We start from the raw sequence: 16,269 nt of genomic DNA, 5'->3' as shown, positions 1-16,269 counted from the left end.
TCGGTTTAAATATCCGGTGTGCGTTTCCAGCCACGTCTCCATGTTTCTTTTTTTTTTACTTTCCCTTATGTTTTGGATAAAGCCTAGTCAACCGCCCTGTGTCGACCCTGCGAATATTCGTCGTGGGGGCTTTGCGCCCTTATATCTCCATCCCTGCTAGTGCGTGTGTAAAGTTACCACGTACTGAGCAAATATTTATATTATTATTATAAGGGCCTCGACCAACAAGAAGCCCATAGGAACATTTTTTTTTCACTGACTTAATTAGTATAAAAAAAAACACCTCAAATAGCGCAATATGTATCTCAAAATATCTTGCCATAAAATATCAATATACGTCAGCTTAATACCCAAACACTGGCAACCTTTTTTTTCAGAAGCAGAAAAGGTCAAACACAGTGCGACATGTTACAATTTTTTTTTTAATGTTCCCCCCCCCCCCCCCCCCCCACATGAAAAAAAACCATAGTCAGACCATATTCCCTTAATGAAATATATATAAAGTCATGGAGGCCACATCATTATTGGAAGGTTTGTGATAACTTATTGACATTAGGGATACCTTATGTAGTTAATGACATTTCTCGATAATTATCACCAAAAATAAGTACTTGGTCACCTTTCCTAGACTACCAACTGCCATCTTTTTTTTTTAATTCACTGCATTATGCAACATGATTTAGCACATTTGCGAGTCATTTTTTCCTTTCCCTGTTTCCTCATAATTATGCCATAAAAAAAAGAGTAGCGGTGGCTAGAATTGCCAAACCAAAAAAAAAAAAAGAAACTAGCACATATGTAGCGATCTTTGACACTTATTTCGGGGAGGGAAAGGACGGGCAATATATAGCCTAGGATCTTGCCTCCATTCGCCAGTGTCGCACCAGTACACAATGGAACCTTCCCGTACTAAAACGTTTTACTCCAGGGACAGTCTTAAATGTGCCCAAATGCGTTTAGACACCTTTATAAATTGGCCTGTCGAGTGGCTAAACCTCCAAGACCTGGTGAATGAGGGATTTTATTATCTGAGAGTTGCGGATCATTGTTCCTGCGCCTTTTGTTGTAAAGTTGTGCATGCTTGGATTGAGGGCGATACGCCCCGTAGTAGGCATGCGAAAGTGTCGCCAAATTGTTCCTTCATAAGAGGCGAAAAGGACAATAACGTTCCTTTGGAAATCACCAAACTGGCATTCGAATATGGGCTGGATTTCTTTTCACCCCTATTCGAACCAAAGAATATAGCAACATCTGATCGTGAGTATATTGTATAAATATAATTTACTAGTTTATCTGTGAATAATTAGTATTGGCGATGTGGAGGGAGGACAAAAAAAATAAGTATAAACGCAGGAAGTCTTTTCAAATAATTTTTCTTTATTTTTTTTTGTTTTTGAAAGAATTGACTTAGAACCTGTGTCTTATGCATATATGTGATGGAGCATCTTTGTTTTTTTAGAGACCCCACCCCGCGAGGAAGAAACTAAAATGACTGGAGATGATTTGCAGGTTCTGGGGGTAATTCCATACGCTAAACCTAGATATCCAGGCTTGGCAACATACAAACAGCGTTTGGAAACATTCGACCTCAGCTGGACTGGTTGTGTCAAGCAAACATCTCACGAATTGGCAGAATCAAGATTTTTCTTCTGTGGTAAACAAATATTGTTGGAGTTTTTGTTATTTTTAGTGTGTGCGTGTGTATCCTCCTGGCCGGGGAGAATTTACTGGACGCAAATCCTTAACTGTAGCGTCTGTTTGACTCAACAGTAAAATGGGTACTTGGTTGTAAAAAAAACGATTCTTCGAGGTGGGGATTGTATTCTAGGGACCTGCCCGAAATGCTAGGCCATACAAGAATGTAACAACTCTTGTATATATCTGAAAAAAAAGTGTGTTTACTCCCCCAATTGTGCTTGCGGGGGTGGAGCTCTGGCTCTTTGGTCCCGGGAAGTGTGTGTGTGTGTGTGTGTGTGTGTGCGCGCGTGTGTGTGTTTTTGTATTACAACATTGCCGGATGTGAGCTATAATAATAATAATGAATGGGAATATTTTTTTTCTTAAATTTACAGGCCTAAGTGACCACATGCGCTGCTTTTTCTGGGAATATTTTTTTTCTTAAATTTACAGGCCTAAGTGACCACATGCGCTGCTTTTTCTGTGGGAATGGTTTTCGTAATTGGGAACCCGCTGACGACCCTTGGACACTGCACGCGCAATGGTATCCTGAGTGCACCTTTGTCAACATTAAAAAGGATGCACAGTTCATTAAGAATGCTAGAGAATCTTCGCAGCGTCGAACTATAAAACCCATAGATGAACATCTTTTAACTGGTCTGATGGAAGGTTTGGGTTTTTTCCCAGCATTAATTGAACATTTTGGATTTCCTGATGTCTGTGTGAGACCTGCCTTAAGGCTATATCTCAAAAGCACCAAAGATTTATTACCGTTTGTTACAGAGGCCAGATGTATAGAATTAATGTTGTGGTATATGCAAGAGAGCACTAAAGCCGAAATGGGTTTAAGGGGAATTCATCATGAGGATGTGGAAGGTAGGGTAGAGCCTGCGAATCTGGAATGGCAATCCGCGCCCTCTGACATGGAAACAGTCGCCACAGCTAATGAAATGGATGTCGACGTTGTTGGATCAATGAGCGGATTCATGAGCACTAATCTTGGTTTGCGGGCTTTGCCTTCTCCTGTTGAAACATAGGCGGAAGAGACGACTATAGTCGCTAATGAAATGGATGTTGAAACTGGCGAAGAGGCCACAGACTTTGATGCGACATCCCATGTTGAAACTGTGATGAACACATCTACGCCAACGTCTTGGGCTGCTGATATTTTGTGTAAGGTGTGCTTTAACAATGCGTTGAGTGTCGTACTGCTGCCCTGCAGACATATGGTAACATGCAGTAATTGTCTTGTATCTATGAGAAACTGCCCTATTTGCAGACGCACCATTTCACATGTCCTTCGACCGATTATTTCCTAAGACAAAAAAGGCATAGAGACTAATTTATTTATGTAAATAAAAATTGTACAAATGTCGAGTTGTTTTTTTATATTCATAAATTAGTATAAATAAGCTCACATTTTCATGAACAGTATTTTTTTTTGGGGGGGGGGGATTAGATTGCAATTGCTTATTTACTGCCCTAAAATCATTGATCCGGGGGGTGGGGGCGAGATACTGCCTCATTTAGAGAAATTTGCTACCTTTTGAGAACTAGCACTCAAAGGTTATAAAAAAGATTAACAACTTTATAATTAGAGAGGCTGCTAAGATAATGAATCATTTAGTGAAATTTGTAATGTCCAATATCTCGGACGTTGGGGAACTGAACCAGGACCCGCACGAAGGTTGTTCAACATTCCGCTCGAATATGGACAAAAATAGAATCTCTCTCTCTCTCTCTCTCTTTCTTTCTGAGGTAAAGAACCTTTTTGAGACCTAGCACTCAAAGGTTAAAAAAAAAAGATTAACACCTTTATAATTAGAGAGACAGCTAAGATACTGCATCATTTAGTGAAATTTGTAATGTCCATTAGCTCGGACGTTGGGGAACTGAACCAGGGCCCGCACGAAGGTTGCTCTGCTCCTGTGCAAATGAGGAAACATTTGGGAGAAAGAGAGGAAGCAAGATTTACTCCCTTAGAAAACATTTATAAAAAAATTTGTGGCCAGAGTTTTGAAAATATTCGCAACTTTCATTTTTTATACAGAATGAAACTCTTAATTAATAAATAATATATATCCTGAAGAATAAATCTTCCTCTATGAGACATATATTTTTAATTAGTTTTAAAAGTTTGTATTTACTGTAATGATGAAACCTTCCAACCATGGCTCATTAAAAGTTTTTTTTTGTTTATGAAATCGTGTAAGTATTTATGCAATATTTATGATAAAACAATCATAATACGCAGTGGCATATCATTTTTATAAAGAGGCTTTATAAGATTCTATGTATTTTAATCTCTAAACATTCGAGTGCCAAGAACAACTCTCGTGCAGGCCCGCATTCAGTTTTCGACGTTCAAGCTTTTGCTATAGTAAATGTCTCTAAAAATGAGGCCGTATCTCGCCCTGACCAACTGTTTTTGGCTCAATTGTAATCCATCCAGCCGCAAGTCAGCTGGGCAGGACCCAGTGCAGGTTTGGAAGGCTTTGGAAATTAAAGCACCATAAGATTGTGAGTGTTCAAGTTTAGGGGGGACTAAGTATTTTGCGCGAATGTGAAAGCCCTGGGTTTATTTGTGTAAGTTAAAAATTGAGTTTTTGTTTGTGTATAAGAGTTTAGCAATGTGTTTAAGTAAGATTGTGCAACTGTGAAAGCCCTGGGTTTATTTGTGTAAGTTAAAAATTGAGTTTTTGTTTGTGTATAAGAGTTTAGCAATGTGTTTAAGTAAGATTGTGCAACAGTTTTAAGTTTAGGGGGGACTAAGTACAGATAGCGCCAGTCGTTGCGCTATACGAAGTTATTGGGCCCCCACCACAATAGCTGAAAACTATTATGATGTTAAAAAATGAAATTTAATACAGAATACGAACAGATTCCCAGTACGTATTAAATAGCTTAAACCACTCAACTACTTTCCTTTATAGTATATTTATGAGTGTCAAATTAGTATTTGGAGTGTCAAACCCCAACACAATATGGCTGAGGCCCCACTATTTAAACTTCTCTTCGTATGCTATGAAATATCACAGGTATTGTTAATGCTTGTAATGTTTATTACAAAAGATAGACATACATTTGATGCTATTTTTCATATTAAAATCTAATTTGAGGCCCGAAAAATATATCTATAAACAGGTTAGAACCATACAAATGCAAGTATGCCTTTTTCACCAGTATTCAACTGAATACCACAGAAAATGGAATCTTTACTTTAGCTACAGAAAACGGAGCAATGCCGAGGGGGGATGACTGGAATAAACAGTTTCCAACCTGACTCTTCTCGCACATAAACATGTCTTTCTTGACCTCATTTCAAATTATATAGAGTACTGAAAGCTCATTTTCCATAGCAAATATACTAAGGAACTCATTTTACGACTAGAACGCAAACTAGGACCCCTCATTCAGATTCAAAACACGAGAATTATTGACAGAACATTTCCCCACTATCAAGCACACAGGACTCTTTAAAGCTATCTTAACTTCTTTAAAACCCCAATATGACCCATCTCACATGCAGATCCTGTTCTATGACTCGCCCTTCATGTCAATGTACCCCACAGTATCATACAAATTCAAGATAAGGCTTACTACACCTATATATCCAAACTTGGTCTTTGTAAGGAATCTTGACCCCCCCTTGTATGCTTGACCCCCACTGGGGTTATCCACCTCTGACCATTACAGAAAATGGAGCTGTGCCCAAGGACTCCCTATACTATTCAGTCATAGCCTCATTAAAGTACTCCAAAAACTTCTATATTCGCTTTCAACTGCGTTTCTTGGTTTGAATCTATTGAACATTCACCCTCTGATCCATTCAAAAGTAAGGGCCCCCAAATTGATACCGTAGTACTCTCGTAACACCCCCGGGACAAATCGTGCATTTTTGCTCATGCCATTAAAATACTCCAAAAACGTTTATATGCCTTTCACCAGTGTATTTTTTGGTTTCCAACTATTGAACATTCATCCTCGGTACCTCTCATAAGTAGAGACCCCCTCCTTGAGGCCCTAGACTCATCTTAAAAGCTCGAGACAAATCGTGCAAAAACAGGTTAGGATAGGGCACCAGTTCCTCAGGTACACCATGGGTGGTGGTCCCCCCGGGACCCCAGGGGGGACCACCACCCCACCACCGCCAGCCAGCCAGGAGCGCGCTGACTGTGCCCTAACCTAACCACCTAAAACAAGAGGGATGGACTACCTGGCCCGCCAGGGTCAAGTCGGCATGGAAGTGCCCAACCGTTTCTGAAATTTTTTTTACCTCAATCTGTCTCCTTATTCACTACTCTGGTCCATGGTGTGTTGTGGTATTACCATACTGGACCATGGTGTGTTGTGATATTACCATACTGGTCCATGGTGTGTTGTGATATTACCATACTGGACCATGGTGTGTTGTGATATTACCATACTGGACCATGGTGTGTTGTGATATTACCATACTGGTCCATGGTGTGTTGTGATATTACCATACTGGTCCATGGTGTGTTGTGATATTACCATACTGGTCCATGGTGTGTTGTGATATTACCATACTGGACCATGGTGTGTTGTGATATTACCATACTGGACCATGGTGTGTTGTGATATTACCATACTGGTCCATGGTGTGTTGTGATATTACCATACTGGTCCATGGTGTGTTGTGATATTACCATACTGGACCATGGTGTGTTGTGATATTACCATACTGGTCCATGGTGTGTTGTGATATTACCATACTGGATCATAGTGTGTTGTGATATTACCATACTGGACCATGGTGTGTTGTGATATTACCATATGGGTGTGAGGTGGTGTTATGACCACACATACGCCAGTATGATCATACTGTAGCTGGTGTATGATGTGCTCAAACTGTATAGTGATATCTTGGCTGATTAGCCTAGTATCACGAATATTAATTTATGTAGGTATTCTCTTTTCGTCAACACACTAGAATTAAATGTGTATTGCCAATGTATGCCACATATATCTATGTATATTATATATCTGTACCATAAGTCCTTGCCATGTATTTGTGGATATATATTAGAAGTCTAGTGAATAGCAATAGCCTAATGTTATGTAGCTTGAAAAACATCCGTATGAGCTTATATTATGGAATGCTACATAATGCTGTATTGGAAATATTCTGTGAACTATGATGGAGAATGTATAAATTTAGGTCTCGGATGTATTACTGTCATGTATGCTGTGTAATTGCCCTTTCATTATTGTTCATTACATTGTCCTCTAACATTAAATTAGATTTTGGCACTGTGAGATGTATACCACATAGACATGGTTTTGATACACATGTTTTATATATATATTTATTTATTTATTTATTAATTTATGCATATACAAGAATGTACATAAGGAATGTGAGGATACAAATATGGTAATTACAGTCTTGTAAAGCCACTAGCACGCACAGCGTTTCTGGCAGGTCCTTAATCTAAGAAAATTTTAAGGAGGTAAATACTTGCAAAATTATAGACAAAAAATGATAACAGATTACATGAAATGAAAAAAAAGATGAGAGAAAATTGTAGGTACAGTATATTAAAGCACATAGGTAGCTAAGATTGATTGCAATGACAGCTTGAATGGTAGTTGACAAAAAAATTGGTAGGCATAATACAGCAGAAACAATATAAGATTGGTTGCAATGACAGCTTGAATGGTAGTTGACAAAAATTGGTAGTCACAATACAGCATATGGCTAGCACATAAAAGAAGACAGCAATGAACACAATGATAAGGTTGTTTGAAATTACATAAAAATTAGGAGATTGGGTAACACTAGGTACAGAGCAAATTTAAAGCTCAGTGTAGGAAAACTAAGAAGATGAAGTTAGGTACTTTTTGGTTTTGCTTTTAAATAAGGCAAAAGTTTTACAGTTTTTCAATTCACTAGGGAGTGAGTTCCATAAACTAGGTCCCTTAATTTGCATAGAGTGTTTACACAGATTAAGTTTGACCCTGGGGATATCAAAGAGATATTTATTTCTGGTGTGGTGATAATGGGTCCTATTACATCTGTCCAGGGAGAGTTTCAGAGCATGGTTTGCATTTAAGAACAGGGTTTTGTAAATGTAGTTGACACAAGAGAATGTGTGGAGGGAGTTAATATTTAGCAAGTTTAGAGATTTAAACAAGGGAGCTGAGTGTTGTCTGAAAGCAGAGTTAGTTATTATTCTGATAGCAGATTTTTGCTGTGTGATGATGGGCTTAAGGTGGTTTGCAGTGGTAGACCCCCATGCAGAGATACCATAATTAAGATAGGGGTAGATTAGTGCATAATATAGTGAGAGGAGAGCAGAGTTAGGAACATAATATCTGATTTTGGAGAGTATACCAACTGTCTTAGAGACTTTCTTAGTTATGTGTTGAATGTGGGTGCTGAAGTTGAGTCTCTTGTCTAGGAATAGGCCAAGAAACTTGCCATCATTTTTATTACTGATGTTAATGTTGTCTATCTGTAGCTGAATTGCATTTGATGATTTGCTTCCAAATAAGATGTAGTAAGTCTTTTCGATGTTTAATGTTAGTTTGTTCGTTGACATCCATAAGTGGACTTTTTTTAATTCATTATTCACAACATTATTTAGTGTATGTGGGTTGAGGTTTGAGTAGATAAGGGTAGTATCGTCAGCAAACAATATAGGTTTGAGAATATTGGAGACATTAGGCAGATCGTTTATATATATAAGAAATAGAAGAGGTCCTAAGATGCTGCCCTGTGGCAGCATCTTATAACTAAGCAACTCTCTCTATTACTCCCTTATCTATCCATATCTCAACTATGGTATTTGTGCTTGGGGCTCTACTACCCAAAATCACTTACGTCCTCTAATTACTCAACACAAAGCTGCTATTAGGACAATATCCAACTCTGGCCCCAGACATCACTCGGTACCCCTACTCAAATCTCTGAATATGTTGGACATTAAGTCACTGCACATTCACTCATGTGTATTATACATATACAAAACGCTAAATTGTAATGCCAATCCTGATCTCAAAAGCTTCATAGAAGGTTGTAACAGAACCCATGAGCACCACACCAGAAATAAATACAGTTTTGATATTCCTAGAGTACGACTTAATCAAACCAGAAATGCTCTACAAATCAAGGGGCCCAGGATGTGGAATGACCTTCCCAACCATGTTAAAGACAGTATCTCTCTCAACCAGTTTAAGTTAAAAACGAAGCTATACCTAATAAATTCCATGTAACCTACCTTACCCTTCTATTGTCAACCCATGTATGTTTTTTGTTTTTTTTTTGTTTTACAAATCAACGCTGTTTTAATGTAATTTTCTGTAATAATTTATAATTGTATTTGTGCTGTTTTTTCAACAATGTTCCCCCCCTCTTTTACCTCTATTTTTATTTGTACTCAACGCATTTTTTTCTTTTTACCCATTAGTTTTAAGCTTTAGTCAGTAGTGTTTTTTCCTGCCCGAAACGCTTTGCGTGATAGTGGCTTTAGGCATTGTATGTACTAGCTCTATCTATAAAGCCAACAAACTTTGTAAAATCTCTTTATGTATGTACCTTTGCCTAAATAAAAATTATTATTATTATAATTATTATTATTATTATTATTATTATAACCAAATAAAACTCTACAAGGATGGGGATATACCGTCAACTGATTTAGAAATGGCAAATGAATTTAATAGTTTCTTTTCATCGGTTGGTGCTAATCTTGCCAGTAAAATCCCACAGACTCAGACACATATTAACACATATCTCTCAGGCAGCTATCCAAACTCTCTTCTCCTTTCACCATTCAGCCCGGCAGATGTTGTGTCCATCATACACTCTCTAAAAACCAAGGCAGGGAACACCAGTGAAATTCCGTCCATTGTGTACAAGAGAGCCTCCCATGCCCTTGCCCCACCCATAGCACTACTGTTCAACAAATCTATAGAGTGTCACACCTTCCCTGATATCCTCAAAAAAGCAAGAGTAACGCCAGTCCATAAAGGAGGCAATCCGGCGGACATAAACAATTATAGACCAATATCAAATCTACCCATTCTATCAAAAATATTTGAAAAAATTATTTACAAACAGCTCTATTCCTACCTCGTAAAATTCGACATACTCAGCCCCTGCCAGTTTGGCTTCCGGTCCCAAAAGAGCACCAACGATGCAATCATTAGTCTCCTTGACGTTATCTACTCAGCCCTTGACAAAAATGAGTTTCCGATTGGACTCTTCATTGACCTAAGAAAAGCCTTTGATACTGTTAATCACAACTACCTCTTACTTAAACTCCAGCATTATGGAATCCGAGGCCTTGCCCTTGACTACATCCGATCCTATCTTAGTGACAGACACCAATATGTAACCATCAATGATACAACTTCGTCCACTCTACCAATTACCGTTGGAGTGCCACAGGGCAGCATCTTAGGACCTCTTCTATTTCTTATATATATAAACGATCTGCCTAATGTCTCTATTATTCTCAAACCTATACTGTTTGCTGACGATACTACTCTTATCTATTCAAACCTCAACCCACATACACTAAATAATGTTGTGAATAATGAATTAAAAAAAGTCCACTTATGGATGTCAACGAACAAACTAACATTAAACATCGAAAAGACTTACTACATCTTATTTGGAAGCAAATCATCAAATGCAATTCAGCTACAGATAGACAACATTAACATCAGTAATAAAGATGATGGCAAGTTTCTTGGCCTATTCCTAGACAAGAGACTCAACTTCAGCACCCACATTCAACACATAACTAAGAAAGTCTCTAAGACAGTTGGTATACTCTCCAAAATCAGATATTATGTTCCTAACTCTGCTCTCCTCTCACTATATTATGCACTAATTTACCCCTATCTTAATTATGGTATCTGTGCATGGGGGTCTACCACTGCAAACCACCTTAAGCCCATCATCACACAGCAAAAATCTGCTATCAGAATGATAACTAACTCAGCTTTCAGACAACACTCAGCTCCCTTGTTTAAATCTCTAAACTTGCTAAATATTAACTCCCTCCACACATTCTCTTGTGTCAACTACATTTACAAAACCCTGTTCTTAAATGCAAACCATGCTCTGAAACTCTCCCTAGACAGATGTAATAGGACCCATTATCACCACACCAGAAATAAATATCTCTTTGATATCCCCAGGGTCAAACTTAATCTGTGTAAACACTCTATGCAAATTAAGGGACCTAGTTTATGGAACTCACTCCCTAGTGAATTGAAAAACTGTAAAACTTTTGCCTTATTTAAAAGCAAAACCAAAAAGTACCTAACTTCATCTTCTTAGTTTTCCTACACTGAGCTTTAAATTTGCTCTGTACCTAGTGTTACCCAATCTCCTAAATTTTATGTAATTTCAAACAACCTTATCATTGTGTTCATTGCTGTCTTCTTTTATGTGCTAGCCATATGCTGTATTGTGACTACCAATTTTTGTCAACTACCATTCAAGCTGTCATTGCAACCAATCTTATATTGTTTCTGCTGTATTATGCCTACCAATTTTTTTGTCAACTACCATTCAAGCTGTCATTGCAATCAATCTTAGCTACCTATGTGCTTTAATATACTGTACCTACAATTTTCTCTCATCTTTTTTTTCATTTCATGTAATCTGTTATCATTTTTTGTCTATAATTTTGCAAGTATTTACCTCCTTAAAATTTTCTTAGATTAAGGACCTGCCAGAAACGCTGTGCGTGCTAGTGGCTTTACAAGACTGTAATTACCATATTTGTATCCTCACATTCCTTATGTACATTCTTGTATATGCATAAATTAATAAATAAATAAATAAATATATATATAAAACATGTGTATCAAAACCATGTCTATGTGGTATACATCTCACAGTGCCAAAATCTAATTTAATGTTAGAGGACAATGTAATGAACAATAATGAAAGGGCAATTACACAGCATACATGACAGTAATACATCCGAGACCTAAATTTATACATTCTCCATCATAGTTCACAGAATATTTCCAATACAGCATTATGTAGCATTCCATAATATAAGCTCATACGGATGTTTTTCAAGCTACATAACATTAGGCTATTGCTATTCACTAGACTTCTAATATATATCCACAAATACATGGCAAGGACTTATGGTACAGATATATAATATACATAGATATATGTGGCATACATTGGCAATACACATTTAATTCTAGTGTGTTGACGAAAAGAGAATACCTACATAAATTAATATTCGTGATACTAGGCTAATCAGCCAAGATATCACTATACAGTTTGAGCACATCATACACCAGCTACAGTATGATCATACTGGCGTATGTGTGGTCATAACACCACCTCACACCCATATGGTAATATCACAACACACCATGGTCCAGTATGGTAATATCACAACACACTATGATCCAGTATGGTAATATCACAACACACCATGGACCAGTATGGTAATATCACAACACACCATGGTCCAGTATGGTAATATCACAACACACCATGGACCAGTATGGTAATATCACAACACACCATGGACCAGTATGGTAATATCACAACACACCATGGTCCAGTATGGTAATATCACAACACACCATGGTCCAGTATGGTAATATCACAACACACCATGGACCAGTATGGTAATATCACAACACACCATGGACCAGTATGGTAATATCACAACACACCATGGACCAGTATGGTAATATCACAACACACCATGGTCCAGTATGGTAATATCACAACACACCATGGTCCAGTATGGTAATATCACAACACACCATGGACCAGTATGGTAATATCACAACACACCATGGTCCAGTATGGTAATACCACAACACACCATGGACCAGAGTAGTGAATAAGGAGACAGATTGAGGTAAAAAAAATTTCAGAAACGGTTGGGCACTTCCATGCCGACTTGACCCTGGCGGGCCAGGTAGTCCATCCCTCTTGTTTTAGGTGGTTAGGTTAGGGCACAGTCAGCGCGCTCCTGGCTGGCTGGCGGTGGTGGGGTGGTGGTCCCCCCTGGGGTCCCGGGGGGACCACCACCCATGGTGTACCTGAGGAACTGGTGCCCTATCCTAACCTGTTTTTGCACGATTTGTCTCGAGCTTTTAAGATGAGTCTAGGGCCTCAAGGAGGGGGTCTCTACTTATGAGAGGTACCGAGGATGAATGTTCAATAGTTGGAAACCAAAAAATACACTGGTGAAAGGCATATAAACGTTTTTGGAGTATTTTAATGGCATGAGCAAAAATGCACGATTTGTCCCGGGGGTGTTACGAGAGTACTACGGTATCAATTTGGGGGCCCTTACTTTTGAATGGATCAGAGGGTGAATGTTCAATAGATTCAAACCAAGAAACGCAGTTGAAAGCGAATATAGAAGTTTTTGGAGTACTTTAATGAGGCTATGACTGAATAGTATAGGGAGTCCTTGGGCACAGCTCCATTTTCTGTAATGGTCAGAGGTGGATAACCCCAGTGGGGGTCAAGCATACAAGGGGGGGTCAAGATTCCTTACAAAGACCAAGTTTGGATATATAGGTGTAGTAAGCCTTATCTTGAATTTGTATGATACTGTGGGGTACATTGACATGAAGGGCGAGTCATAGAACAGGATCTGCATGTGAGATGGGTCATATTGGGGTTTTAAAGAAGTTAAGATAGCTTTAAAGAGTCCTGTGTGCTTGATAGTGGGGAAATGTTCTGTCAATAATTCTCGTGTTTTGAATCTGAATGAGGGGTCCTAGTTTGCGTTCTAGTCGTAAAATGAGTTCCTTAGTATATTTGCTATGGAAAATGAGCTTTCAGTACTCTATATAATTTGAAATGAGGTCAAGAAAGACATGTTTATGTGCGAGAAGAGTCAGGTTGGAAACTGTTTATTCCAGTCATCCCCCCTCGGCATTGCTCCGTTTTCTGTAGCTAAAGTAAAGATTCCATTTTCTGTGGTATTCAGTTGAATACTGGTGAAAAAGGCATACTTGCATTTGTATGGTTCTAACCTGTTTATAGATATATTTTTCGGGCCTCAAATTAGATTTTAATATGAAAAATAGCATCAAATGTATGTCTATCTTTTGTAATAAACATTACAAGCATTAACAATACCTGTGATATTTCATAGCATACGAAGAGAAGTTTAAATAGTGGGGCCTCAGCCATATTGTGTTGGGGTTTGACACTCCAAATACTAATTTGACACTCATAAATATACTATAAAGGAAAGTAGTTGAGTGGTTTAAGCTATTTAATATGTTCGTATTCTGTATTAAATTTAATTTTTTAACATCATAATAGTTTTCAGCTATTGTGGTGGGGGCCCAATAACTTCGTATAGCGCAACGACTGGCGCTATCTGTACTTAGTCCCCCCTAAACTTAAAACTGTTGCACAATCTTACTTAAACACATTGCTAAACTCTTATACACAAACAAAAACTCAATTTTTAACTTACACAAATAAACCCAGGGCTTTCACAGTTGCACAATCTTACTTAAACACATTGCTAAACTCTTATACACAAACAAAAACTCAATTTTTAACTTACACAAATAAACCCAGGGCTTTCACATTCGCGCAAAATACTTAGTCCCCCCTAAACTTGAACACTCACAATCTTATGGTGCTTTAATTTCCAAAGCCTTCCAAACCTGCACTGGGTCCTGCCCAGCTGACTTGCGGCTGGATGGATTACAATTGAGCCAAAAACAGTTGGTCAGGGCGAGATACGGCCTCATTTTTAGAGACATTTACTATAGCAAAAGCTTGAACGTCGAAAACTGAATGCGGGCCTGCACGAGAGTTGTTCTTGGCACTCGAATGTTTAGAGATTAAAATACATAGAATCTGCAAGAGCCCACCCAAGTCGCTTACGCGGGCAATAGACATGTTTTTTGCCCAAATGTATTTATTTAAAATAATACGTCAGATAGAAAAAGTTTCGCATTGCTATTATATTTACCTTATAAAGCCTCTTTATAAAAATGATATGCCACTGCGTATTATGATTGTTTTATAATAAATATTGCATAAATACTTACACGATTTCATAAACAAAAAAAAACTTTTAATGAGCCATGGTTGGAAGGCTTCATCATTACAGTAAATACAAACTTTTAAAACTAATTAAAAATATATGTCTCATAGAGGAAGATTTATTCTTCAGGATATATATTATTTATTAATTAAGAGTTTCATTCTGTATAAAAAATGAAAGTTGCGAATATTTTCAAAACTCTGGCCACAAATTTTTTTATAAATGTTTTCTAAGGGAGTAAATCTTGCTTCCTCTCTTTCTCCCAAATGTTTCCTCATTTGCACAGGAGCAGAGCAACCTTCGTGCGGGCCCTGGTTCAGTTCCCCAACGTCCGAGCTAATGGACATTACAAATTTCACTAAATGATGCAGTATCTTAGCTGTCTCTCTAATTATAAAGGTGTTAATCTTTTTTTTTTAACCTTTGAGTGCTAGGTCTCAAAAAGGTTCTTTACCTCAGAAAGAAAGAGAGAGAGAGAGAGAGAGATTCTATTTTTGTCCATATTCGAGCGGAATGTTGAACAACCTTCGTGCGGGTCCTGGTTCAGTTCCCCAACGTCCGAGATATTGGACATTACAAATTTCACTAAATGATTCATTATCTTAGCAGCCTCTCTAATTATAAAGTTGTTAATCTTTTTTATAACCTTTGAGTGCTAGTTCTCAAAAGGTAGCAAATTTCTCTAAATGAGGCAGTATCTCGCCCCCACCCCCCGGATCAATGATTTTAGGGCAGTAAATAAGCAATTGCAATCTAATCCCCCCCCCCCCCAAAAAAAAAATACTGTTCATGAAAATGTGAGCTTATTTATACTAATTTATGAATATAAAAAAACAACTCGACATTTGTACAATTTTTATTTACATAAATAAATTAGTCTCTATGCCTTTTTTGTCTTAGGAAATAATCGGTCGAAGGACATGTGAAATGGTGCGTCTGCAAATAGGGCAGTTTCTCATAGATACAAGACAATTACTGCATGTTACCATATATATATATATATATATATATATATATATATATATATATATATATATATATATATATATATATATATATATATATATATATATATATATATATGTATATATATATATATATGTCGTACCTAGTAGCCAGAACTCACTTTTTGGCCTACTATGCATGGCCCGATTTGCCTAATAAGCCAAGTTTTCCTGAATTAATATATTTTTTCTAATTTTTTTCTTATGAAATGATAAAGCTACCCATTTCATTATGTATGAGGTCAATTTTTTTTTATTGGAGTTAAAATTAACGTAGATATATGACCGAACCTAACCAACCCTACCTAACCTAACCTAACCTATCTTTATAGGTTAGGTTTGGTTAGGTAGCCGAAAAAGTTAGGTTAGGTTAGGTTAGGTAGGTTAGGTAGTCGAAAAACAATTAATTCATGAAAACTTGGCTTATTAGGCAAATCGGGCCTTGAATAGTAGGCTGAGAAGTGCGTTCTGGCTACTAGGTACGACATATATATATATATATATATATATATATATATATATATATATATATATATATATAT

General features: G+C 37.5%; 2 protein-coding genes across 10 annotated transcripts in view; one reads left to right on the top strand and one right to left on the bottom strand.

Annotated features, from left to right (window-relative positions):
- The window catches only part of LOC123747839 (uncharacterized), a 236,116-nt gene extending 233,066 nt beyond the window's left edge, over positions 1-3,050 (top strand). For 3 of the 4 annotated variants that reach the window (XM_069305558.1, XM_069305556.1, XM_069305557.1), the window contains 2 exons: positions 1,510-1,654; positions 2,131-3,050. In XM_069305558.1, the coding sequence (XP_069161659.1) occupies positions 1,510-1,654; positions 2,131-2,714 (729 nt within the window). In that variant the 3' untranslated portion in view covers positions 2,715-3,050. Of the gene's footprint in view, positions 1-1,459; positions 1,655-2,130 lie in introns of those variants that run through there. The other variant, XM_069305559.1, reaches the window with a different exon arrangement.
- LOC138352916 (uncharacterized) overlaps positions 1-16,269 on the bottom strand; it is a 230,529-nt gene that overhangs the window by 109,837 nt on the left and 104,423 nt on the right. The window lies entirely within an intron of this gene.

This window comes from Procambarus clarkii, chromosome 55 (assembly GCF_040958095.1).
Source record: "Procambarus clarkii isolate CNS0578487 chromosome 55, FALCON_Pclarkii_2.0, whole genome shotgun sequence".
NCBI lineage: Eukaryota > Metazoa > Arthropoda > Malacostraca > Decapoda > Cambaridae > Procambarus > Procambarus clarkii.
Note: the sequence above shows the minus strand (reverse complement) of the source record. Positions and strands in the feature narration are given on the sequence as shown.